The 25,625-nt window shown below is 42.4% G+C and overlaps 2 protein-coding genes across 3 annotated transcripts; both read left to right on the plus strand.

Annotated features, from left to right (window-relative positions):
- The first annotated feature begins 996 nt into the window (after positions 1-996).
- On the plus strand, positions 997-10,647 carry plod1a (procollagen-lysine, 2-oxoglutarate 5-dioxygenase 1a). Its single transcript, XM_028993128.1, has 19 exons — positions 997-1,376; positions 1,867-1,958; positions 2,113-2,246; positions 2,718-2,881; positions 4,028-4,140; positions 4,230-4,293; positions 5,053-5,150; positions 5,351-5,452; positions 6,748-6,879; positions 7,001-7,122; positions 7,317-7,421; positions 7,561-7,686; positions 7,764-7,905; positions 8,013-8,126; positions 8,416-8,481; positions 8,921-9,025; positions 9,122-9,268; positions 9,841-9,966; positions 10,126-10,647. The coding sequence occupies exons 1-19, from the start codon at positions 1,298-1,300 to the stop codon at positions 10,279-10,281; spliced, it is 2,187 nt and encodes a 728-aa protein (XP_028848961.1). The 5' UTR covers positions 997-1,297; the 3' UTR covers positions 10,282-10,647.
- A 1,356-nt stretch (positions 10,648-12,003) lies between these two features.
- On the plus strand, positions 12,004-25,408 carry mfn2 (mitofusin 2). Of its 2 annotated transcripts, none has more exons than XM_028993126.1 (18): positions 12,004-12,384; positions 14,142-14,320; positions 14,620-14,755; positions 14,924-15,086; positions 16,509-16,633; positions 16,922-17,030; positions 17,171-17,278; positions 18,293-18,446; positions 18,706-18,773; positions 18,857-18,978; positions 19,135-19,261; positions 19,442-19,546; positions 20,485-20,587; positions 20,759-20,979; positions 21,388-21,543; positions 22,229-22,425; positions 23,774-23,908; positions 24,116-25,408. In XM_028993126.1, exons 2-18 carry the CDS (start codon positions 14,146-14,148, stop codon positions 24,183-24,185), a joined length of 2,274 nt encoding a protein of 757 aa, XP_028848959.1. In that variant the 5' UTR covers positions 12,004-12,384; positions 14,142-14,145; the 3' UTR covers positions 24,186-25,408. The 2 variants fall into 2 exon arrangements, with proteins under 2 accessions (XP_028848959.1, XP_028848960.1); XM_028993127.1 differs by lacking the exon at positions 12,004-12,384 and adding an exon at positions 12,603-12,958.
- Positions 25,409-25,625: the final 217 nt, after the last annotated feature.

The raw sequence follows: 25,625 nt of genomic DNA on the forward strand, positions 1-25,625 counted from the left end.
TCCCCACACACTGCTCCCCGGGTGCCTGTCATGGCTGCCCACTGCTCACTCAGTGTGATGGGTTAAATGCAGAGGACAAATTTCACTGTGTGCCCTGTGTGCTGTGCTGCTGTGTATTATGTGTGACAATCACTTCACTTTCACTTTCACTTTTTGAGGATGAATGAGATTGGTCTCCCACTTCAGGTTCTGTTACGCAGGAACCTAAAGACAAAACTTTGAGAACCTTTATAAAAAATGTAAACTCGGCACACAGCTCAAGGCTTCGGTGATGAGAAATTTAATTAATAAACGAATAATAATATATATTTATATATATATATATATATATACACACACACACACACACACACACACACAGTACAGGTCAAAAGTTTGGACATACCTTCTCATTCAATGTGTTTATGTAGAGTTATGTACTTAACAAAAAAAGGTGAAATAACTGAAAACATGTTTTTTTATATTCTAGTTTCTTCAAATAGCCGCCATATTCTCTGATTATCGCTTTGTACACTCATGGCATTCTCTCGATGAGCTTCAAGAGGTCGTCACCTGAAATGGTTTTCCAACAGTCTTGAAGGAGTTCTCAGATGTCTTTAGTACTTGTTGACCCCTTTGCTTTCCCGCTGCGGTCCAGCTCACCCCAAACCATCTCGATTGGGTTCAGGTCCGGTGACTGTGGAGGCCAGGTCTCCACTTTTTGTTAAGTACATAACTCCACATGTGTTCATTCATAGTTTTGATGCCTTCAGTGAGAATCTACCAACATAAATGGTCATGAAAATAAAGAAAACACATTGAATGAGAAGGTGTGTCCAAATTTTTGGCCTGTACTGTGTGTGTGTGTGTATATATATATATAAAAAAGACACCACTAATAGAACAACACCAATAAGAATAACGGGCAAGGCGTGCGCGTGCGTCGGGTCACGTCGCGGCCCCAGCTGCAGCCAGCACATCTGTCTGCGTGGGAAACAGATGTTCGCCAAACGAACGGCGTCTCAACTAAACATCGCATGCATTCACTGAGAGTAAATATTCCATCGAACCTGCCTGTCTGTCTAAGGGTTCGCCGTGTATCGTAATATTAAATATTTGCACAGCTCTTGTGGAACTTCGGCGCAACTTTGGAGCAGCGCATGTGTGCGACACGTGATTCGGTTCGTTCAAAGTGTCGCCGACATCCAGCGAGTCTGTGGCGGTGAAGGGAGAGTCTCGGATATCCACCCGTGGGGGGTGGGGACAGGGACAACATACAGCGTCCGACCCGTCCACTAGCTTCCAAGCCACGCTGAAGATGGGCGCCTGGACGTTCGCGCTGCTGCTGGCGCTGCTGCCCCCGGCGCAGTGCGGGAAAACGGGCTCCGTGGCCGCAGGTAACCGCGCTGCTTCTGACGGGGAAAAAAAGAAAAAACACGCCGCCATTTACCGAAATCCAAGCGGCACGGCGGCAGGCGACGGTAGTTTAACCGAGCAACCGGTGGGGTAAAAAAAAAGGGGCTAAAAGTTGCACGGATTTGTTCTTTCTTTTTTCCTCTCCGCTGACGTGGACGGGATTCGAATCAGAGCGACTCGCGTAGTCGGTACTTAGCTTCGGCTCTTCGAATCTTTTTTTTTTGTAAATACTGTTTTTAAAGATTCCGTCGTGATCTAGTGCGGGGCCGAGATTCCCCTTCTTTCCAGAAAGAATCGCTGCGGGAATTCGCAACGCGCCTGGATCAGGAATCCAGAGGAGACCCCGGCTGGGGAAACGAGTCCGCGCTTGTCCGCCGTCCCGCCGCGTCCCTGTCGTGTCGTCGTATATCATGTTGGATAAAAGGCGACTTTTATTAAGGTCCCGTGTTAAACCACTATCTGTTCGGGCAGGGAAGCTCGTAGTCCTCACCGTGGCCACAGAGGAGACGGGTGGCTTCAGGAGGTTCATGCGATCTGCCCGGCATTTTAACTACACTGTCAAGGTAAGGCCATATACTGATATTTCTTCATAATAATAATAATAATAATAGTTATCTCTTTCACTGTATGTGCATTATATAGGAAAAGTGACTTTGCCTTCGGAGGTTGATGCAAATTTGCAGTAAAACGTGGGCAATCTGTTGGTATTTTTCTAAGGTTCTTGGCCAAGGCGAGGAATGGAAAGGAGGGGACTACATGTCTGCTCCAGGAGGGGGTCAGAAGGTGCGCCTCCTGAAATCGGCCCTGGAGGAAGTCACGGAGAAGAACAAGGTCGTATTGTTCATTGACAGGTAAAGAGGTCGGCTGAATTAATGATCTGGGTGGTAGTAGCCTAGTGGGTAACGCACTCGCCTATGAACCAGAAGACCCAGGTTCAAATCCCACTTACTACCATTGTGTCCCTGAGCAAGACACTTAACCCCAAGTTGCTTCAGGGGAGACTGTACCTGTAACTACTGATTGTAAGTCACTCTTACACTCTTAAGGGCGTCTGATAAATGCTGTAAATGTAAAATCTAAAATGATCTGTTGCAGAGTTTTTTTTTATAACACATCTGTATTACAGTTATTACCATTGCATTACGAATGTGAATGCTGCAGAATTATGCACTGACTATTGAGCAGAACATAGCTCTCATTGTCTCTCATTGTCTGGGGAGGGGCTAGGATGCATGAGCCTTGAATGAAAGTTTAATTTCCGGTCTGAATAAATGAGCCAAACCAGTGAAAACGCTGTCCTCCCGGGTGCGTTCTTTTTGCAGTTACGACGTGATCTTCGCCTCGGGCCCAAAAGAGCTGCTGAAGAAGTTCCAGCAGACGGGACACAAGGTGGTCTTTTCCGCAGAGACGCTCATCTGGCCCGACCGGCACCTGGAGGACAAGCATCCTCACGTCAGAGAGGGCAAACGCTTCCTGGGATCTGGAGGTGAAGCCTCTCCTTTCTTTTGGGGCTGTAGTAGCCTAGTGGGTAACGCACTCGCCTATGAACCAGAATAGCACAAAGTTGCAGGTTCAAACCCCACATACTACCATTGTGTCTCTGAGCAAGACACTTAACCTCGAGTGTCTCCCGGGGGGACTGTCCCTGTAACTACTGATTGTAAGTCGCTCTGGATAAGGGCGTCTGAGAGATGCTTTAAATATTAACGTTGGTCCTGCGCTGCGTTGTGTCACTTTACAATTTTCAACAATGTCATGTCTTGGTAGATTTGGTTGGACTTACAGTACAGTAAAGTTTGGACACACCTTCTCATATGTTTTCTTTATTTTCATTTACGTTGGTAGATTCTCACTGAAGGCATCAAAACTATGAATGAACACATGTGGAGTTATGTACTTAACAAAAAGTGGAGACCTGGCCTCCACAGTCACCGGACCTGAACCCAATCTAGATGGTTTGGGGGGAGCTGGACCGCAGAGTGAAGGCAAAGGGGTCAACAAGTGCTAAACACCTCTGGGAACTCCTTCAAGACTGTTGGAGAACCATTTCAGGTGACGACATCTTGAAGCTCATCGAGAGAATGCCAAGAGTGTACAAAGCAGTAATCATAGTAAAGGGCGGCTATTTTGAAGAAACTAGAATATAAAACATGTTTTCAGTTATTTCTCCTTTTTTGGTTAAGTACATAACTCCATGTGTTCACTCATAGTTTTGATGCCTTCAGTGAGAATCTACCATGTAAATGGTCACGAAAATAAATAAAACACATTGAATGAGAAGGTGTGTCCAAACTTTTGGCCTGTACTGTGTGTTGTAATTGTTGGCATCCCATGATTAAGGCTCAAATTATCACTAAACCTGGGGCACTTATGTGGCTCATGCAGTACATTTTTTATTACTTTAATGAGAGAAAATATTGCTCTATAGCTGTTTCTTTGTAGGCGTCACTTAAGATTCAGATAACCCATTTTATTTTTTTTGGATAGCAATAGGATACATGTTTGAAGAAGCAGACTGAAAGAACCCGGAACGACCGTGACCTGATGACGGATCTCCTGTTTCAATTGTTCCTGCTGTCCCCTTCTCTTTTAGTCAAAGAGGCATTGTTTACCATGTTTACTATGTTTCCAGGTTTCATCGGCTACGCTCCCAACCTAAAAGAGCTGGTGGCCAACTGGACAGGGAAAGATGGCGAAAGCGATCAGCTCTTCTTTACAAAGATTTACATCAACCCAGAGAAAAGGGTACGTTACCAGTAATCAGTAATCTTTTTTAAAATGCACCACCTCTGTTGAATGTTGTAGGAACTCATCTACAGATTTTTGCTTTTTAGAAAGCCATAAATATAACTCTGGACAACAAATGCAGAATGTTCCAAAACCTTCATGGGTCACTGGGTAAGATCACATTTTCATTATCATTTTTTAAAAATAATTGAGCCTGAACAGCAACAAGTTTGTGTAGTTTCACCACAAGAAGGCTAAATGATTTTGCAGATGTATGAAACCTCACAGGAAGCTGAGACTGCTGACATACTATCTTTTTTTTTTTTTTAAGTTCTGCTCAGAAGTACACCGGTTGGCCTTTTACTTTTTCAATAAAATGAGAAACAGAACATCTCAGCGTGTCTAAACATCCTGCATGCGGGAGCTTTGATGAAGGCGCGAGAGACGTGGTTTCTTTTAAACACCAGGGGGGCGGGGCCAGGGGGGCAGACTCTGCCGCCACAGTTCGCCACTGTTCCCTCCTGCGTCCGCCTCGCTGCTTGCGCCTGGATCTGGAATGTTGGAGGTTGCCGGGAGATGTGAGCATGTACACGTAGGCCAGGGAGCTGCTGCCCCCCTTTTACCACATGGTGGGGGAGGACGGCACTGCAGGCATGAAAGGAAGCAATAAAGCGTCAAAGCAAACAGGCCGTTTTGCCACTCAAATACTAATATGCTAATAATTTTTTTTTCAGGTCTTTACAAATCTTTAGTGCTAGAATCAAATTCTTTTCTCTGATTGATTGATTTAATGAAAAAGGGACCTGGGATAAAATTCATTGTAACAGCCATTATTTCATCAGGATTCTCTATTTATATATATTGCCAAAAACATTTGATAAAGAAATTCTGCTGACATTTTATCCCTTTTCACTCTTTGTGTGTGTACAGATGAAGTGGTTTTAAAGTTTGAGGATGGACGTGTCCGGGCCAGAAACATCTTATATGACACTCTGCCTGTTCTTGTCCATGGCAACGGCCCCACCAAGGCATGCCATGACCTTTTGACCTTTCACCTGTGCAAATGTATCAAACTAATTAATTGTTTACGTGTGATTCTCTGATTTTCTTTAAAGTGACTAACATTGTATATTTAATATCTAGGAAAATATGAATTATCAATGCATAATTAATGTAGAATGTCAGCGTGTCACTGTACACATGCTTAATCTTTTTTGTTTTATTACAGCTGCAGATAAACTACCTGGGTAATTACATCCCAAACACCTGGAACTTTGAGAAGGGCTGCACTGTCTGCAGCGAAGACCTGCACCCACTCTCTGGCCTGAAGGTAAGTCCTTTTTTATTCTCTGTATCTCCTGCATTCCTATAAATAATGGTAATGTATATCCTAATCAGCACTTATTAATTGAACCATCTTGCACCCTTCAATGAAGCACCCATTGTGCTTCATATATTAGTAGACTGCAGTTTAACTATATAGCAGATCAGAAATCACTGACATCTACAGTGCTGTATTTTGGTAATATGATAGGGAATATTGTGTTAACAGAAGATCAATTTTTGTTAACTAAACATCCTTCACTTCACCATGTCACGTGTTTGTTCCTCTTCCCCAAATTGTGGCGTTACGCAGGGTCATGATAAATGGAATAGATGGACTGTATTTCTGTTTCAGTGACGAGTTGAAGACTGAAATACATATATGTACATATGGTTGTACATGCATGAATATGTGTATATATATATATATGCATGTATGTACAATACTGGCCAAAACTTTGGACACTCATTCTCATTCAGTGTATTTTCTTTATTTATTTTAAATAACTGAAACGTGTTTTATATTCTAGTTTCTTCAAAATATCCGCCCTTTACTTGAAGCTCATCTCTCGATGAGCTTCAAGAGGTCGTCACCTGAAATGGTTTTCCAACATTCTTTAAGGAGTTCCCAGAGGTGTTTAGCACTTGTTGGCCCCTTTGCCTTCACTCTGCTTTCCAGCTCACCCCAAACCATCTCGATTGGGTTCAGGTCCGGTGACTGTGGAGTTCAGGTCTCCACTTTTTGTTAAGTAAGAAACTAGTAAGAAACTACTGCACTAAAGTGTGAAGTGAAGTGATTGTCACATGTGATACACAGCAGCACAGCACACGGTGCACACAGTGAAATTTGTCCTCTGCATTTAACCCATCACCCGGAGTGAGCAGTGGGCAGCCATGACAAGCGGTGCTTTGCCATGACAAGCGGGGACGGTGCTTTGCTCAGTGGCACCTCAGTGGCACCTTGGCGGCTCGGGATTCGAACCGGCAACCTTCTGATTACGGGGCTGCTTCCTTAACCGCTAGGCCACCACTGCCCCTACATAACTCCACATGTGTTCATTCATAGTTTTAATGTCTTCAGTGAGAATCTACCAATGTAAATGGTCATGAATATAAAGAAAACACATTGAATGAGAAGGTGTATCCAAACTTTTGGCCTGTACTGTACATCTGTAAAATAAGCTAATGCTCACTGTCAATTCATATACTGTCAATTCATATACTTTTGTTCTGTTATATATAATAAATAATGAAAAAATCAATGAATACATGATGTGCTGACCCTTCCCTCTGTGTGTTAAGGAGATCAAGTATCCAGTGGTCCACATTGGTATCTTCATACAGCAGCCCACTCCCTTCGTCTCAGTGTTCTTTGAGCGTCTTCTGAACTTAAAATACCCCAAAAACAGACTTAAGCTCTTCATCTACAACAAGGTACGGTTGCGAAAGGCAGTATTTTCAATATAGCTCTGTTCAGTTTTTTTTTATCTGAGTGGGTAGTTTGAAAGATTGTTAAAATATCTGTGGGTGGATATCTGTTGCTTCTGTTTGGCAGGAGCAACACCATGATGGTCATGTGAATCGTTTCCTGAAGGATCATGGGACAGAGTATCAGGCAGTGAAACTAATTGGCCCAGATGATGGGATACACGGCACAGAGTCAAGGAATTTGGCCTTGTGGGTTCACATTGATTCTGCATTATTTTTTTTCTCTTCTGGATTTAGAAATGCAAATCATCTTGCAGAAACTGCAATTCTTTGTTTTAATGTATGTGAATCACAGTTTCTGTCAAACCTGGACCTTTCTCACATTTCCTCACACAAATTGGTGAGATGGGCCTAACAGTGAATTTTTATCCATGCTGTTTCAGCGATGAGTGTCGGCAGGACAGTGACTGCGGGTATTTCTTCAGCATAGACATAGATGTGGTTCTGAAGAACGAGGACACTCTGAAAATCTTGATTGAGCTCAATAGGTACGTTTGGTGTTTTCGTACGTGTGTTTTCGTTCTAGGGTTCACATTGAATATTAAAATTCTCTAGTTGTTCTTGAATTTGCGTTGAAAAGCCTCTGTGTTGAGTCCTATTCAGTTTCTGTCTATTACGTGTATTTAGGCCATTTGTAGCCCCAATGATGACCAAGCCTGGCAAACTGTGGACCAATTTCTGGGGTGCCCTTAGTCCAGATGGATACTATGCCAGGTCCGAAGACTATGTGGACATAGTGCAAGGACGCAGAATGTAAGTGTTGCTCAAAAAACAAGAATTAAACACGGTTGTCTTAATCTGACACATTATACTTTTTCATGTTCACTCAGGGGATTATGGAATGTTCCGTATGTATCCCACATATACCTGATAAAGGCCAGTGTCCTGAGGGACAAGCTGAGTGCGTCTGACCTGTTCTTCTCAGGAAACCTTGACCCTGATATGGCGTTCTGCCGCAGTGTCCGAAACCAGGTCAGTGGCCATATCCAGACATCAGTCAAGTCCTGGTGCATAATTCTTGTTGTAATATTTCAGCATGGAAATGTATGTGAAATATATGTCCATTTCTTAAATTACAGGGGATTTTCATGTACGTAACAAATTTGCATACATTCGGCCGAGTGCTATCAACAGAAAACTACCAGACCAATCACTTGCACAATGATCTATGGCAGATCTTTGAGAACCCTGTGGTAAGGACACCTTTACCCACAGCCTCAACACACAGCCGGAGAAGAGTTTTAAGTAGTTGTATAGATTCTGACAAAGTATGATTTTACTCATTTACTTAAAACAAAATATGTACAAATAAAAATGTCCTTTTAGCTGACCCAAAGAATAAACCCCACTCAATAGGATTTAGCCCTGGGCAGGCTTAATGATTAATTATTATGAAATGTAAATGTTGCCATTGGATAGGGTTGTGGTTGCAATGGCTGTAAACTCTAAAATCCAAGTTAATTAGAAATTTTCTCTCCACAGGAATGGGAAGAGCGATACATTCATCAGAATTATTCACGCATAGACAAAGAAAATCTAATAGAAACAGTGAGTACCACTTTTTTATGGTAACCATTTACCATAAAAACAACCATTTTCGTTGTGTAATGTTTCATTGGTGGATATTAAATGTATTGATATGGTTTATTGCCCAATTATTTCCTAAACACCACGTGTCAGTGGTGGCCTAGCAGGTTCAAATCCCAATCCACCAAGGTGCCACTGAGCAAAGCACCGTCCCCACACACTGCTCGCCGGGCGCCTGTCATGGCTGCCCACTGCTCACCAAGGGTGATGGTTAAAAGCGGAGGACACATTTTGTTGTGTCACCGTGTGCTGTGTATCACAATGACAATCACTTCATGTTCACTATGTCACTTTTTACATACGGTGATGTCAGGGGGAAATCTCACAGCAGATGCGCTCAGTGGTGAATGTTGACTGTTTTAATGAAACACACTTTCATGCTCTCCGTGTCTCCACACAGCCATGCCCTGATGTGTACTGGTTCCCCATTTTCACCGATACAGCCTGCACACACCTGGTTGAAGAGATGGAGAACTTTGGGCAGTGGTCTGGTGGTGGTAACACGGTAAGCTTAGCAAGAACTTTCATCCTGCTTTGAAGTTCCTTCTTTTGTATTTCAATTTCCCTTTCTGGGTTGCTTATAAATATCCTGTTTTTCCAGGACACACGAATTCAAGGAGGGTACGAGAATGTCCCCACCATAGACATCCACATGAACCAGATTAGTTTTGAGAAGGAGTGGCAGAAGTTCCTCCTGGATTATGTTGCTCCCGTCACTGAAAAAATGTTCCCTGGGTATTACACAAGGGTAAGGGTTACCTTCAAAATGAATTTCCTCGCTATTGTGTAAACTATATGTTTCTGAACAAAGCTAAATGAAAAAAGGCACATTTTAAAGCATTTCTTATTGAAATGTTATTGAGTGGAGAAGGGTTTTGGAAATGGAAATCATATTTATCTTGAACACTTTGACTCTTTGTATTACAAGCAATATAACCAGTGTTTGCCTTCTCGAATCGTTATTAAAATAGTAGTGCCCCCCTAATTTTTACAAGTGCCTTGTAAAGTACACACTAGTTGACGCCTCCTTTTCATCTGGTGATCTTAAGACTGTGCTTACTCCTAAGATACTGCAGACTTTAGTGCATTCAAATGCACACATGCTCTAAAGACATCGTGTAAATTGCCAAAATACCTCAAGCCTTGAACACTCACCCGATCTATCAACTCTGTATCCAGAGAGCAGGTGGCCGAGATAAAGCCTTGTAATGGAGAGGTGGCGAGTGGCGTGGGAATGCTTCTGTAATGCTTGTTTTCAGACAATATCTTATTCTCTTTTTCTTTGGCATATAACAGGCTGACCTCTCTCTCCCTCTGCAGGCTCAGTTTGATTTGGCATTTGTAGTTAGGTATAAGCCAGATGAACAGCCGTCCTTACGGCCTCACCACGATGCATCAACGTTCACTATAAATATTGCATTGAATCAAGTGGGAATTGACTACCAGGTGAGTGTGCATCAGTGTTCACAATATTGGTAACCACTTGAGCTGATAATTGTGTTTTTTTTCAAGTATAATTTTAGACATTCTACTAAAGCAATTTTTAATTAAAAATGTACATTAATTTGACTGAAATTGACGTGTTTAATTTTTCCCACTAATAAGGGTGGAGGCTGCAGGTTCCTGCGGTATAACTGCTCCATTCAGGCTCAACGGAAAGGCTGGGCCCTTATGCACCCTGGACGTCTCACACACTACCACGAAGGCCTACCCACCACCTCTGGAGTCAGATACATCTCTGTCTCATTTGTGGATCCTTGAGCCCCTCCACTACTAGTTTAAATCCTTTGTGGCAATTTAGAGAAGCCTGTGTAATAAGTATGTACTGGCAGTAAATATGAGGTGGTTTTATGGAGGGAGCGTGCCTTAGAATCTAACCGTGTACTGTACTGGTTGGGGTGGCAGAATATGCAATGTGGTGCCTCATGTTGTAGGCATTTTTGTTATGCCTCTATTTATTGTGTTCAGATGATTATGTTTAGAGAAGTTATTCCAAAGGATATGTTTTGTATATTTGAAAAGTGCAATGTCTGACAAGCATAAGATGCACATTTTTAAAGCAAAAATCAATGTCGGAACCAGAGTGTGAAACTGATCATTATGGTAATAAACCTTTTTAAAATCTCAGTTATGGTCCTGTTTCTTTCAATAAATGGAATTTTTGTTGTTTAATTAAAGAGACATTAATTATTAATTATATATATATATATAATATTATTATATTGTTTTTAAAATACTTACCATGGAATACTTGTTTTATTACACTGAGCATTAAAGCACATGTAGCTATATTTATACCTGATCAGTGTGGCCAAGTAAATCATGACCACAACAAAATTTTACCACAGTAATTTTTTTCATTTTTAAAGATTCTGGCACATACATCATTAATGATCATCTGATCAGATGAAAACTCTGGCAGTGGATATTTCAGGAACAGAACTGTGGCAAACCAGAATTCCCCAGGAATTGTTATTAATGTAGTAGGGTGGGTAACACACTCGCCTATGAACCAGAAGAAGATCCAGGTTCAAATCCCACTTACTACCATTGTGTCCCTGAGCAAGACAGGGGACTGTCCCCTGCAACTACTGATTGTAAATGGCTCTGGATAAGGGCGTCTAATAAATGCTGTAAATGTAATGTAAATGTATTGTTATAAATTTTATTATTGATTTTGCTGGGTTAATTGTCCATGCATCAGATGTTGCACGCACCGTCCATATTCAATGTCTTGAAGTACAAGAAGGATAATCCTGTTTTGCAGTTAATCTTAATTCCAGTAATTATTTGGATAATGCAGTCAGTACAACTATTATTATGATAGTAGCACCACATTAACAGTACATAACCGTGCATTAAATCGAAGCACATTTTTTATTTTAACTAAATGTATGCAGAATGTTTCAGGTCTCAGCCCAAAAGGCATAATTCTTAAATGTAAAAGTCATCTGGTCTTCTAATTTCTCACGTGTGCCAGTATCATCTCTTTCCAGTCCAGTTTGGAACATAAAACCATAAAACAATCACACGACAATAGCTTGAATAGTTAAGTACAGTACTTAACTTTAAGTTAAGTACATAACTCCACATGTGTTCATTCATAGTTTTGATGCCTTCAATGAGAATCTACCAATTGTAAATGGTCATGAAAAGAAAGAAAACACATTGAATGAGAAGGTGTCCAAATTTTTGGCCTGTACTGTGTATATATGCACACACATTTATATTTTTAATACACTCAGATTGTTTGTGTAGGGTACATTCTATACTGTACTGTTGGTATAGTGCTTTATTCTTTTATTCTTTCTGTTGTGACGCTTCAAATTTCTCACTCACGCCATTAACATTTACTTGAATGTGTTCGTTTTATTTGCCTGTTCTTTGTTTTAATACTTTCGGCAAAACGTAGGCGAACTACGCAAAGAAACCTAACTATATGGAACCACGTCGTGGCTCCGTGGCGCTTGAATATGACGTCAAACATCTGTTGTAGTCAGAGAGGTAATGGCTGTTACCCGATCAACGTGACAAGGCCATTTTCAGCGACCGCAGACCGAATTAAGTGTCGTCCTCGCCGTTACTTACCGTCTCTTCTCGCCGGCAGATATTCAATTACACAGTAAATTACAGACCAGGCCTCCCCGGGAGCTGTCTGCTACACGCTACTCTTGGGCTGAGGCGTGGAGTGGAGTGGAGTGGCCGCCTAGCCTTGGCTAGCGTCGGGACTTAAAACCCGGAGTCTACTACTTTCGTTATGTTTTCCGGCCGCAGGCACTGACCCGCCGTCTCCGAATTTCCTCCAGAACACCCCCGCGGAGGGAGCACCATGCCACACGGCTTCTAGCGCGTCCACTTCGCACGGTAAGCGGCGTCTTAGTGCGTGTCAGGAGCTGTCGAAGTGTTTTTACTTCACGGTTGTGATTTATGCCCCCCACCCTTCCCCTCTTGTGTCGTAGCCTCTAGCACGAGGCTAACTCGTCACGTCCGTGTCCTGGTAGTGTCCCCGGGCGGCTCTGTCACTTTGCACGGCGCTGGGGGGGGGGTTCACGTCTCCTCACCCACGTGAATCCGCCCGCTCACGTGCTGTCGCGGTGTCCCACCCCTGCGTTCGTGGAGCGTCCCTGGCAGGTGTCGCACAACGCCGCCGAGCAACGAGAGCCGTTCCGCTTTCTGGAGCCCCCCCACCCCCGCGGCGTGTCGAGCGAAACGGCCGAAGTGGAGCCGGACGGGGGGGGGGTTTGGGTCGGTCAGCGATAAGGTCGCGTCGGCGGCGTCGTCCGTCTGCCCGCTGCGCTGCGTGGAGATCAACGTGAGCTGCGTGTTTGGGGGCTTAAGGGACATTTAAACCGAGACGCAGGGTGGGAATGTAGGTGAACGGTCGCGGCGAGGGAAGAGCGTTTTTATTCTCATTAAATTAACTATCTCGAACACAAAGGTAAGCGTTTGCTTTGTTTTTCTTGATTTCCTTCTCCCAACGGGTTCTTTACTTCTTTCATTGTTTTTGCTGCCCAATGAAGAATTTTACAAGATATTGCCTCCATCATCAATGCATTTTGCTCTATGTACAATGCTATATATATATATGTATTTGCAGTATGGCATTGTTGTTTTTTCATTTTTTTGGGAGGGGGGGGGTAAGCTAATTTCACTAAAATGTTCCAGATCAGAAGCCGTGGCTCTGACTCATTGCAGAGGAAGCCAAACAGCGGATGTTTCTTTTTAGCCTTGGGGAGAGGCTGGACCGCCGAAGCGGGCCCGGCTGCAGATGCCTTTAAGCCAGCATTGTTGGCTTTGACAGACATGTCAAAGAACCTGGGTTTTGCCTAAAGAGTGCCATAGAAATAAGTAAAGGCATAAAGGAACGGTGCTTGGTTAGGAGCACTTTCACCACCCAGTTGCCTGACTTGTGCAGTAAAGAGAGGCACACGGACGGATCTGTGAAGGTGACTTTCTCCCCAACGTCAGTCTCCCTCTCCCTCCCACATACTTGGCAGCCACTAAGCATGGCAGCACATGTCAAAATCAGAGCGCCCATAGTCTGGGTCCAGTCTGACTTGAATATTTTTCATTTTTATCCCCATTCAAAGTCTTCAGCACAGTTCAATCGTGTCTGGGTGATTGTTCCAACAAATCTTTTTTCCGTCTAACCCTCCGGGAGGCAATCGATCGCATTCACTGGCATAAGCGTGATTCGTTTGGACTGGACAGGGCAGGATAACAAAAGGAATCTGGAAACGTGCTTGTGTTCATTCCCCCTACTGTCCCAGCACAGGAGTTTTCAAAGGGCTTTGTGGAAGATTTACAATATGGGTAGAACTGCACTGTCGACGAACTTTTGCTTGCCACTCGAGTATATGTACACGTAAATATATGCTGACACACACCAATGGACAGGTCATTGTATGACTTTGTAGCATTCGTTTAATCTACAGATGCACCTTGACGTTGTAAAGATCTTTATCCTTTTGTATGTGGAGTGTGTATTCTTAATTAAGGGTGTGTGTGAGTAGATCGATGCCATTTTATGGTTTTGTAAGGACTAAAATCAGTGTTTTACTGATTAAAAGTGGTTAGACTTGTTAAGACCAATTATTCTATTCCTTGCTTGTTTATTGCAGTGCAATGTCTCTGGTTTTCACTCGTCCGAACACCAACGCTGTCACCAAGAAGGACAAGAGACTCATGGCAGAAGTGAATGCATCGCCACTCAAGCATTTTGTCACCGCTAAGAAGAAAATCAATGGCATTTTTGAGCAGTTGGGAGCTTACATAAAAGAGAGCTCCACATTTCTGGAAGGTAGGTGGCCCTTATGCTGTCATTTTTAGATGTTGTCGCCCCAAATACACCACCCTAGTCTCGTATTTGCCCACTGCACTCTCATCCTGTCATTCTCTCATTTTACCTGTCTATGCCAGCCACCTGAGACACTCTGATTGTCATTCAAAGTGAAAGTGACACTTGGTTTCACCAAATACACCAGCAGCAACGTATAGGCTCACATGGCATTGGCATTAAACTGAAGCTGGAGTTGCAAAATTGTTCTCTTGAACCATTGAAATCTTAGTTTGATTCCAGATTCGCCTCTGTTTATACAGACACCTACAGTAATGAGGAGCTGGATCCAGTCACTACTGAGGAGCAGGTGGGGGAGGTGCGTGGTTATCTGTCCAAGGTGGCAGGGATTGGAGAAGTTCTGGCCAGGAGGCACATGAAGGTTACCTTTTTTGGAAGGTGAGGCCCTTGTAGCCAGGACTAGATGGTAGTATTTATTCAGTTAACATGAACAGTGTGTGTATGTTGTGTATTTACCTACTTTATGTAGAATGTTTTAAGTGTTAATTAAATGTAAATGATTTACATGATTATTTTGACTATAATGTCATTTAATATCTATAACAGGACAAGCAATGGGAAAAGCTCTGTGATAAATGCCATGCTATGGGATAAGGTTCTGCCCTCTGGCATTGGCCACACCACCAACTGTTTCTTGCGGGTGGAGGGCACAGATGGCAACGACGCCTTCCTGCTCACAGAGGGCTCAGAAGAAAGAAAGAGTGTCAAAGTGAGTGCCTGAACATGACCCATGAGCTTTGTGCACATTAAACTGTGCTGTTGCGGTGACGGTGGAGAATCAAAGCTTGCCTTTTTATACTTGCATCGCAAGTATAACACTGCTGCTGCAAATCGGATTCTGAAATCCTGCAGCAATAGTCAAACAAGACTAGACTAATAAGCATTTTATCTGCCCTTTAATCCCAGTCTGAATTAGATTTCTGCAGTCTTGTGTAAGAAACACCCAAGTATAGGACTTGTTAATTGGATAGGTTCATTATAGGTGTGAAGGGGGGGGGGTATTTATGGGGCTAAGTAAAGGGTGCACTCCTCACCCAGAAACTTTCTGCAACACTTTCACAAAAGCGTCTTATGTTTTGTTTTATTTGGAGTTTGAAGAGTTTCTCTTTGGTTTGTAATAAATTTACACATTGTTTTCTGGCATTTATCCCGAAAGTCTGCTTTCAGCAGGCTGAGGGGGTGTCTGAGTTCTCCTCGTGCGCTTTGTCTCGTGGTCCAGTAGTGTCTGTTCACCCCGTGAGCTATTATTAGTTAAACGTGAGGCAAGCGGTGGGTCTTGCCAAGTGGCTGTGCCACGCGTTCTCTCATTTGAGCTGTATAGCCCCGCCTCAGTGATACTATTTAGAGGGGAGGAGGGAAAGGTTTTAAGTTTTTTTGCAAAACCTGTGTGATATTTACTCTGAATCATGGCACTAAGTGGCTGCTGATATCAATTCAGTAAAGCCCAATAAATTATTTAACAAAAATGCAAGAAAAAAGCAAACCGTACGCAACTATCGCACAGTAAGTAATATAGTTTTAACTTATTGAAAGTCATTTAAGCTTTTTGAAATTGGACACAGTGTACAACTGCAGCTGTCCTATTCAGTAATGGAAACAGCCTTAATGTGGAGACTAAAGTGCATGTGCAAGTGGGACATGCGTGTCTCACAGGATGCATCCCTATGTCTTTCCCACTGGGCTCGGTGAGGCCATTTCCTCCCAGCTGTGAATTAATAGGAAACCCAAGGCATTTCCTGTCGCTCGTCACACAATGTTAGTTCTTGTTTTGGAATGAAGACATTTGTCATTCCTAAAGTACAAATGTTTATTTCCTCATGGTTTTATCTGTAATGCAAAATTTGCATTTGTTAATTTATGCATATCAGCTTGCAACTGTCAAGGGTCTTCAGAGATGCAGTGATACAAAGTTCAGATCTATGATGGTCCGGTGATTGAAAGTTTTGTGTCCGTGTGTGTGGTGGTAGGGTGGTAGTAGCCTAGTAACACACTCGCCTATGTCCCTGAGCAAGACACATAACCCTAAGTTGCTCCAGGGGGACTGTCCCTGTAACTGCTGCTTGTAAGTCGCTCTGGATAAGGGCGTCTGATAAATGCTGTAAAATGTAAATGTAAAATGTGTGTGTGTTAGACAGTAAACCATCTGGCCCACGCCCTGCATCAGGATGAGGATTTGGACGCTGGCAGCTTGGTGTGTGTAATGTGGCCAAAAGCAAAGTGTGCTTTGCTGCGTGACGACCTGGTGCTTGTGGACAGGTGAGAGATCTGGTCCGAACCACAAGAAGATGGGTACTTTCTTCATGTATTAGCCCCCTCAATTCCTTCCAGAATTTGCATGAACATTTCATATTTCTTGTTCATTTGTATTCAATAACAAACGTTCATTTGAATTCATCTGACGAATGTGTTTATTAGTAAATGTGTAATATGCCCCCATTTGAGACTTGAGACTCATCCATTGTAAATCAGTATAGCAGGCTGATCTTGTTGTCAGCAGTAGTTGTTCAGCGTGCTAAGAAACTTCACTCTGATTTCTGTCCGAAGTCCTGGCATTGATGTCACTACAGAGCTGGACAGTTGGATCGACAAGTTCTGTCTGGATGCCGATGTTTTTGTCCTGGTCGCCAACTCCGAGTCGACGCTGATGCAGACGGTGAGGGGCATGGGAGAGTGATGTCTGTGTGTCGTAGGTGAACTGTGACCTGAAACCAGCTGTGGCTGTGAGAACAGAATGATGGGAAGATTTGTGGGGCTAAGTCATCTTTGTGCTATGAAGATGCTTTTCCTCTGCAGGAGAAATCTTTCTTCCATAAGGTGAACGAGCGTCTCTCTAGTCCAAACATCTTCATCCTGAACAACCGCTGGGATGCCTCAGCCTCAGAGCCAGAATACATGGAAGAGGTAAGGACCTACCGAGGGAAATTATCTCTACACTTTAATCCTACCAATATAAAGATCATTGCTGCTTATTGCTGGAATCAGTAGTCTCCAGTTGTCCATGAATGATCCTCATGCAGGTTACGAGGGCTGTAGACCGTTGCTCTATACAGGAAATCCCTGGAATTCTCTTGTGGTTCAATGCAAAATCTGGGTATACAGGGCTGTGGCCATCCAGCACTGCCATGGAAGTGTTTATTAGATGTGGTCTTTGTGTAAGAACTCTGTTTATACTTGGTGTTTATGCACTCTCATTCTCTCTGCCTGTTAATGCATTTGTATTTGAAAGTGTGTGTGTGTGCGTCAGTGCACTGGTAGAAGTTTAGAATCAGGAAGAGGAGCAGAATTCCCCAAAAGTTTTCCTATGAATAAATTGCCTTTACTTAATAACTGGATTACAGATCTGAAACTGTTTTTAGTGTAAGTGGAGAAGTACCCTGTGAAAAGTGATTTGTAATTTCCAGTTAACTAGCCTTCCAGTAATTGTGCTTTGTGTGACCAGTGCCAGGTCTGCATGTCCTTGGTAAAGGTGTCACTGGTGAATCTAAAGCAGATTAATAAGTGAATCTGAAATAGAACAGTATGTGGTGTTTTTTTTTTTTTGTTGTTTTTTTTTTTGTCCAATTCTTATTTTAATTACTTACTTTTAATGAATTGCTTTTCTAAATGTGGCCAGTTTAGCCTAAGACTAAATACTCACTTTAGTTTTGTAAATAAACAAGATAAACAAATGTATCAAAGTTTTGAAATTACTTCTGTCATATTTCATTTTCATACTTCTGTCATATTTTACATTTGTTTTGTGAATAGCTGTGGAGATTAGTGAGGTTTAACTGGCTGTAGCATGTGCTATTCAAGTGAGATTTGTCTTTGTAACAACTAGAATATTCAGGTATTGAGAACCGGGAAATGTTTCCAAATTGAAAGCTGGTTATTGCATGCAATATAATGGCTGTCTGTGTGTGTTTTGTGAATTAGGTGAGGAGGCAGCACATGGAGCGCTGCACCAGCTTCCTGGTGGACGAGCTGAAGGTGGTGGACAGGGCTCAGGCCAGCGATCGGATCTTCTTTGTCTCGGCTAAGGAAGTGCTACAGGCCCGCATCCAGAAAGCACAGGGCATGCCTGAGTCAGGTACACACCCAGACCCTGCCCTGTGTTCTGTGCCAATTTTCACCCTTTGCCTACATATGCACATAGACAGGCAACACATTGCCCAATAGCACACACACACACACACACACAATATGTAACACCCAATAGGCCCTACACATACAACCTTGCTTTCTAGGTGGCCTCTTTTCAAACAGTACCAAGCAATACACATATGATACTGAGACTAACTTCTGCTACACACACTGAATGATCTCAGTGGTATGTTCCAATTCTGTAGGAGGTGCCCTGGCTGAAGGTTTTCAAGCAAGAATGTTTGAGTTCCAGAACTTTGAAAGGCGTTTTGAGGTGGGTGTCCTAACACAAGATAAAAATTCTAAACAAACCCTGGAGTTTATAGAGTGTGCATCACTATGTGCGTGTCTCTGTAGGAGTGTATTTCCCAGTCAGCTGTAAAGACCAAGTTTGAGCAGCACACAGTGCGGGCAAAGCAGATCTCAGAGGCGCTGCGCCTGATAATGGACTCAGTTCATGTGGCGGCTCAGGAGCAGAGGTGAGCCTATGAGCCCAGAGACAAAGAAATCTGGGAATAGTCAGAACTTTGAATAAGTTTAGAGCAGTGTTTAGAGCAACTATACTCAATAAATACACAAAACACCTATTATCAATGAAAGAACTCACTAAATTTGCTTTATTTCCCCTTTATTAGAATACACTGCATGGACACCAAAGAGGAGCGTGAGGATCGGCTGGAGTTCATCGATAAGCAGCTGGATTTGCTCACTCTAGACTGCAAGAGTAAAATCAGGAAAATTACAGAGGAGGTGGAAAAACAGGTGATGTTCCTGACACTTAAAATTCTGCTGGGACTGGGACTCTAGATTTGTACTATCTTTGATTTAAAGGGGTGCGTTTCATTGTGCATTTGTGGTAATGTATCCTCTCAAACGCCTGAGGATATTTTTGTGGGTTTACTTAACCTCAAAGGGTTCATTTAAATGTGCTGCTGTGCTCAGGTCTCCAACGCAATGGCCGAGGAGATCCGGCGGCTCTATGTGTTGGTGGACGAATTTCACATGGACTTCCACCCCTCATCTGTGGTTCTTAAAGTCTACAAGAATGTGAGTTGCCTGTTCTATTTCTCTTGTCTCATTGTGTTGTTAATTTAAAGCCAAAGTGAAATTTTAGTGAGATTAGCTGTTTTTACTGTTTTATTACAATGTATTATCACAATTCAAACATGCATTTCTGATTACTTGAACAGCCCATGCCAGGGACATCTCCCTGACATCTCATCAGATAACTGTGTTTGGGTTTTGTTTGGGAACTTGTGGAAACTCCCTGTCTTTTCCAGACCAGGCTTGTAGCTTTCCATGGGTTCATTGTGTTCAGACTCGCTATTTAGGTCTGACCAGAAAAGTTACAACAGTTTAAAAAAAAAAAAAAAAAAAAAAAAATTCATAGTGCCATAGGGCAGTTGTTTTATGTTTAATCTATTTAATTTTAATGCTTCATGGATTAACACAAGCTTGTTAAATATTAACAAAAAGTAGTATGTTCAAATGAGGGTTATATATGCAGATAAGCAGAGTAAATGGTCATAATCATGCACGCATAAGTCAATAGTTCAGTCATAATCATGCACTTTTCATTTACCGTCCTTCCCCTTGATGTTGTCACTAATCATAACAGCACCAAACCAGAGAGCTCTTGAATGGTGAAAAAATACTTTTCAAGTCCCCATAATACTTCACATGGGTTCAACCCCATTTCGACAAAATGTGCAATACCCATTCTAAGAAAGTTACTTTTACTGCATATTATTGCAGTGATTCTTAGCAGTGTTATTAGGTTTAGTGGTGTTAGAATAGAAATGAGCCCCGGATTTTTACTTGCTCTAACTGGATTATTCTAACACTTAGGTTTACAAGACATGCAATGCTCTAGTGAGTTATTCTGTGAGGCATATAAGGTCACAAGAGATTATTTCTCCAGTCCAGACATTTTGGGTGTTCTGTTTTAGAGAGGTCATGATCCACTTCTGCTTGTGTGTTCACAGGAGCTTCACAGGCACATAGAGGAGGGCCTGGGCAGGAACATGTCGGAGAGATGCTCCAGTGCCATCACCACTGCCCTGCAGACCACACAGACAGAGATGATTGGTAGGGACTCAGACTATTGGTCACTTCAACACATATCTGATATGTGTCATGAGTTTGTTTAATTTTATTTGAATTAGCAGTTCTGTAACCCATATAAAATCATAATTCATACAAATGGCCCTTGTGAAAAAGCCAAGTCCTTAAAGTTGTGTGTGTTTGTGTCCTCCACAGAGGGACTGAAACCATTGCTACCTGTGCAAGTGCGTGAGCAGGTGGAGAAGATGGTGCCGCGACAGTGCTTCAGCCTCTGCTATGACCTCAACTGTGACAAGCTCTGCAGTGACTTCCAGGAGGACGTAGGTTTCCACTTCTCCCTGGGCTGGACCATGCTGGTCAACCGATTCCTGGGGCCAAAGAATACACGTCGGGCACTCATGGGGTACAATGACCAGGTCTGTGATTTATTTTGCTGTCCCAATGTGCCTTTCTCATACATGCCTTTGCTTAACTCTAAGTTAAAGTAGAGTACTAATATTGCAACTGAACAATATTCAATGCTAACACAGTTTTAAAAATGAAGTTTAATTTTAAAACTCTTTGTGATCTCTTAAATTGTTTCTTTAACAAACCTAATAATACATAATAATCATATGCTAGATAATGATTGTTGTAAATTATTCTAGAAATGAATGAAAAAATTTGAAATCAAATGCATTGTGTAGTTTTTTGGAGAGGATTCAGGGTGAAAGTGCATTGCTGTTACATAATAGTATTTCCCATAAAAACATTGTTTTTATTTTGTTAAAAAACAAAGACAGTTTCAATGTCTATAGTGACCACTGTGTGCTTTTGCCTTGCAGATTCCACGACCACTGGCCATCACCCCTGTCAGCACCAGTATGCCACCATTCCCCCAAAGCTCTGTGACCCAGGAAGAACTCATGGTCTCCATGGTAACCGGCCTGGCATCTCTGACGTCTCGCACTTCCATGGGCATCATTGTTGTCGGGGGCGTGGTAAGAGCATTAATCCCAGACAAACGTAACACGATCACCTCTGAAATGAAAACAACACGTGTCAATATGCAGCTCCTGTGTGTCTACAGTATATGTTTTATTAAATTATGGGGAGGAATTAATATTACATGACACATAACGACTGAAATAAGACTGTAAGCCAAATGTGGTGAGTGGTTGCATTATCTTTTAATAGCATATACAGCATACAACAAAACCTTCTTTTCTTCAGTTTCCACCCACCATCTAAAAAAAAAAAAAAAAAGTGAAGTGATTGTCACATGTGATACACAGCAGCACAGCACACGGTGCACACAGTGAAATTTGTCCTCTGCATTTAACCCATCACCCTGAGTGAGCAGTGGGCAGCCATGACCGGCGCCCGGGGAGCAGTGTGTGGGGACGGTGCTTTGCTCAGTGGCTCCTCAGTGGTAGCTTGGCGGATCGGGATTCGAACCGGCAACCTTCTGATTACGGGGCCGCTTCCTTAACCGCTAGGCCACCACTGCCCTAAAGGCATGCATGCTTTGTGGATTGGCAACTTTGAGTGTTTGCGTAAATGTAACGTATACACTGCGGTGTACATGATCCCCCCCGCACCAGCCACCCTGCTGTGGACTAAGTGGTTATTGAAAGTGAGTGAGTGGATTTCAGAAGCAGCTTTCACACTACATTGTTCCACCAGGTCTGGAAGGCTGTGGGCTGGCGGCTCATCGCACTCTCCGTTGGACTTTATGGCTTGCTTTACGTTTACGAGCGCCTCACTTGGACCACCAAGGCCAAGGAGCGCACCTTCAAGAGGCAGTTTGTGGAATACGCCAGCGAGAAGCTCCAGCTCATTGTCAGCTACACTGGTTCCAACTGTAGCCACCAGGTTCAGCAGTAAGTCCACTAATATTTTCATGATGTCAGCAGGCGTGAAATATAATTGGTGCGCGACTGCAGTTTATAGTTTGGATTTTCTAGAAGACCAAAGTGAGTAGCTGTCTCACCTATTCTATCCTGTAGTTTCCTGGAGGTGTAAAGCTTAGTATCTGAGGCTACACACCCTGCACCTTCTGGTGTTGCATCATGTCACACACTCAGCAATGCTTAGTAACACATAATCTCAGCTGAATGAGTCATCTGGAACTCCTTCTTTTGATATACATGTTAGTTACGTTGTTTGGTATGTCCTTTCATGGATCAACAATTGTGAGACAAGAAAGGACGGTACTGAAAATTTTATTGCACCCACAAATGCATTTGGGAGCCCTTCCAGCAAACCAGCAAAAAGACAGAGTCTCATGTCTCTGCTCTCATTGTATAATGTCCTGTTATCTCTCCTGATGGGACAAGGGAACAGAATGTGCTCTTCTCCTGATGCGAAGACACAAAACATTCCTCATTCATAATACAAAGTATATATTTTGCTGAAGCAGAACAATAAAGAATTTTTTCAAAATTATGAAATCAACATCATAAGGCATGGAAGGATACACTATTAATCCAACAATATTATACATATTATACAACCATATAGGGTTGATAGCATTCAGGTGCCATGCTGAATATCCGGCATACCAACGTGTGTGTGTGTGTGTGTGTGTGTACGTGTGTGTACGTACACGTCGTGTACACTTCGGCCACTGATCTGAGAGTAGCAGTCCAGAGCGCAGTTTTCACTCTCAACCACAACAACAATAAACCTATTAGCCAATCAGAAATAGGGAAGGGGGACTTGGGTCTTGGACAAACACATTGAAACAGATTTCCATACTGGCAACGCAAACTGTAAGTCATGGACATCAAGCTGGGGAATATTGAATTATTCCGTTTTATTTAGTCATATCCATTTTATTTTCCTCATTTTGGTTGGGGGGGAAATGTTTCAGATAACCTCTGACTACATATTTGCCTTTAATACAGTTCCTTTGTGTTGCTCACAGCCCTGTGACTGAATTTAGTCACATCAGGTTATGTAAAGAGCTGGTATAAATAAGTACAGGTCTTCAACAGAGCTGACTTTCTCCATCTAGTGGAGGGATTGAGATGTTGCATACAGCACTCTGCAGGAGCCTCACATGTGGTTGAGAATCCTCTTAAAAAAATTTACCTCACTGACCATGTAATTTTCATATTACAAAATCGATGCCTTATTTTATCCAGACAGTTTTGAACGATTGATGCGGAGAGGAGCACTTATGTTTCTCCCTCTCTCTTTCTCTGTGTCTGTCTATCTGCGAAACAGGGAGCTGTCAGGAACCTTTGCCCAGCTGTGCCAGCAGGTGGACGTGACTAGACAGAACCTGGAGGATGAGATTAAGGACATGAACAGAAAGATAGAACAGCTGGACGCTCTGCAGAGTAGAGCCAAACTGCTGCGGTAATACACCATTATCATATACAGTGCTGCCATGTCTTATTATCAAATAAGAATATTTAATAACCATGTAATTACACTGAAAAGCAACCAGCGGCTAAATATATTGCACATTTCCATGCATTTTGTGGAGGACAATGTCCTTGAGGAATCATGGTGGTTGTGATATTTTTTTTTAAGAAGAATATTCCTTTCTCCACTTCTCTGCAGGAACAAAGCAGGCTGGCTGGACAGCGAGCTGAACATGTTTACCCAGCAGTACCTACATCAGGGCCAATAGAGGAAAAAGGGAACGAGAGAGAGAGAGGAGCTGATGTGTCTGTTTCCAGACCAACCTTCACCAGAGAGGGCCTTCTCACCCATGCCTCTTCTGGGCTTTTAATAATCTCCTGTTATTCATTTAAAAGTGACACCTTTTAGCTGTGCTTTTATAGAAGGCGAGTTTATTTGGTACCAGATGCATTGCTTTTGTACATTTTGTTTTTTGACGCAACCTGCCTTCTAAAAGAGGGATAGGTGTAAACAAGAAACTTCAGTGTGGTCTGAAGGGTATTGTTTGTCTTTTTTTTTTTTTTTTGGTAATTTACAGAGAATCCACAGTAACATGTGGAGTGTATAGTAATTTATTTCCTTGTTAATGTTTTTCTTCACTTACAATAATAAATAAATAAACGTCTATCAGGCTTTCATAGGAACCATGTCCTGGGATTACCATCATGCTACCGTAGTCCTGAAACAGACTTGTGCTCTTAATGCCTTGTGTACATACCCTTAATTAACCTCCAGTCGGCCCTCGGATGACATACTCTACTGTCATAACCTAAGAATATTCATTCTCAAAGTAGGATTTTTGACTGACTAAAAAGCAGCTTGTTGTTTGTTAGGAAGCCCTGTCCGCTGCAGTCGTGTACAGAATGGCTAGTGTGCAGAGGCCATCTTGTTGCATAATAAGAAAGTGATAGACAGAAGTATATATTAGTTCACCCTGTTACATGCTTAGGGTGGTACATTTATGAGGATGAAGACACTGGATACTGTGGAAACCAGTGGCTTTATTTTTTTCCAACGTGCACTTAAAACCCGGTCAAATGTCCATAAATCACAGCAAAATATGCAAATATTTTTGGGTTGAGGAGTTACTTTCTTTTTAAAAGTACTTTTAAAAGTACTTGATGCTCATGGAAATTATATTTATGTTTTCACAAATGCCTATCCATATGTAATTTCATGCAGCAAGCCACTGGTATAAAACAGGGTTTTCAGAAACAAAATTATTATAACAAAACAATATACCCACCACCGTCTCAACACATAATCACTTTTCACAACTTTACTTTGCCAAGCTGTTGACAAAAAAACCTGGGAGTTTGTGCACTTTATATGTTTGCTGCTTAAAACACATTCATGCTTGATGTAGACTGTGTAATGTGAGTGTGCATGCAGTTGCTGTCCAGTCATCTCTGTATGTTAGAAGGAACATAATAAAGATATTTTCCATCTTCACTTGGTTGCACAGATTTTTTGACTAATAATGTGTTGAATGTCACATGATTTAAAAGGCCTTGATTAAAATCAGATAGGACATTTGTTCGGAAGTTATGTCTGACAAAGAATTGGTCGAATGTTTGCTGGTGATTTATGAAAATGAGTTCCAACCCTTGACTCCTGTCAGGCAGTGAAACTCATTGAGGAAGCTTAATTAACATGAACTAATTAAAGT

This window comes from Denticeps clupeoides, chromosome 10 (assembly GCF_900700375.1).
Source record: "Denticeps clupeoides chromosome 10, fDenClu1.1, whole genome shotgun sequence".
Lineage (NCBI taxonomy): Eukaryota > Metazoa > Chordata > Actinopteri > Clupeiformes > Denticipitidae > Denticeps > Denticeps clupeoides.

What these genes read in the sequence shown, in the direction of transcription:
- plod1a (XM_028993128.1), top strand. Translation starts at nt 1,298, where the DNA reads ATGGGCGCCTGGACGTTCGCGCTGCTGCTGGCGCTGCTGCCCCCGGCG. An exon ending in GAGTCAAGGAATTTGGCCTT is followed by an intron (nt 7,123 to 7,316) that starts GTGGGTTCACAT and finishes ATGCTGTTTCAG; the next exon opens with CGATGAGTGTCGGCAGGACA. An exon ending in GGTCTGGTGGTGGTAACACG is followed by an intron (nt 9,026 to 9,121) that starts GTAAGCTTAGCA and finishes CTGTTTTTCCAG; the next exon opens with GACACACGAATTCAAGGAGG.
- mfn2 (XM_028993126.1), top strand. Translation starts at nt 14,146, where the DNA reads ATGTCTCTGGTTTTCACTCGTCCGAACACCAACGCTGTCACCAAGAAG. An exon ending in AGTCGACGCTGATGCAGACG is followed by an intron (nt 17,031 to 17,170) that starts GTGAGGGGCATG and finishes TTTCCTCTGCAG; the next exon opens with GAGAAATCTTTCTTCCATAA. An exon ending in ACAGGGCATGCCTGAGTCAG is followed by an intron (nt 18,447 to 18,705) that starts GTACACACCCAG and finishes CCAATTCTGTAG; the next exon opens with GAGGTGCCCTGGCTGAAGGT.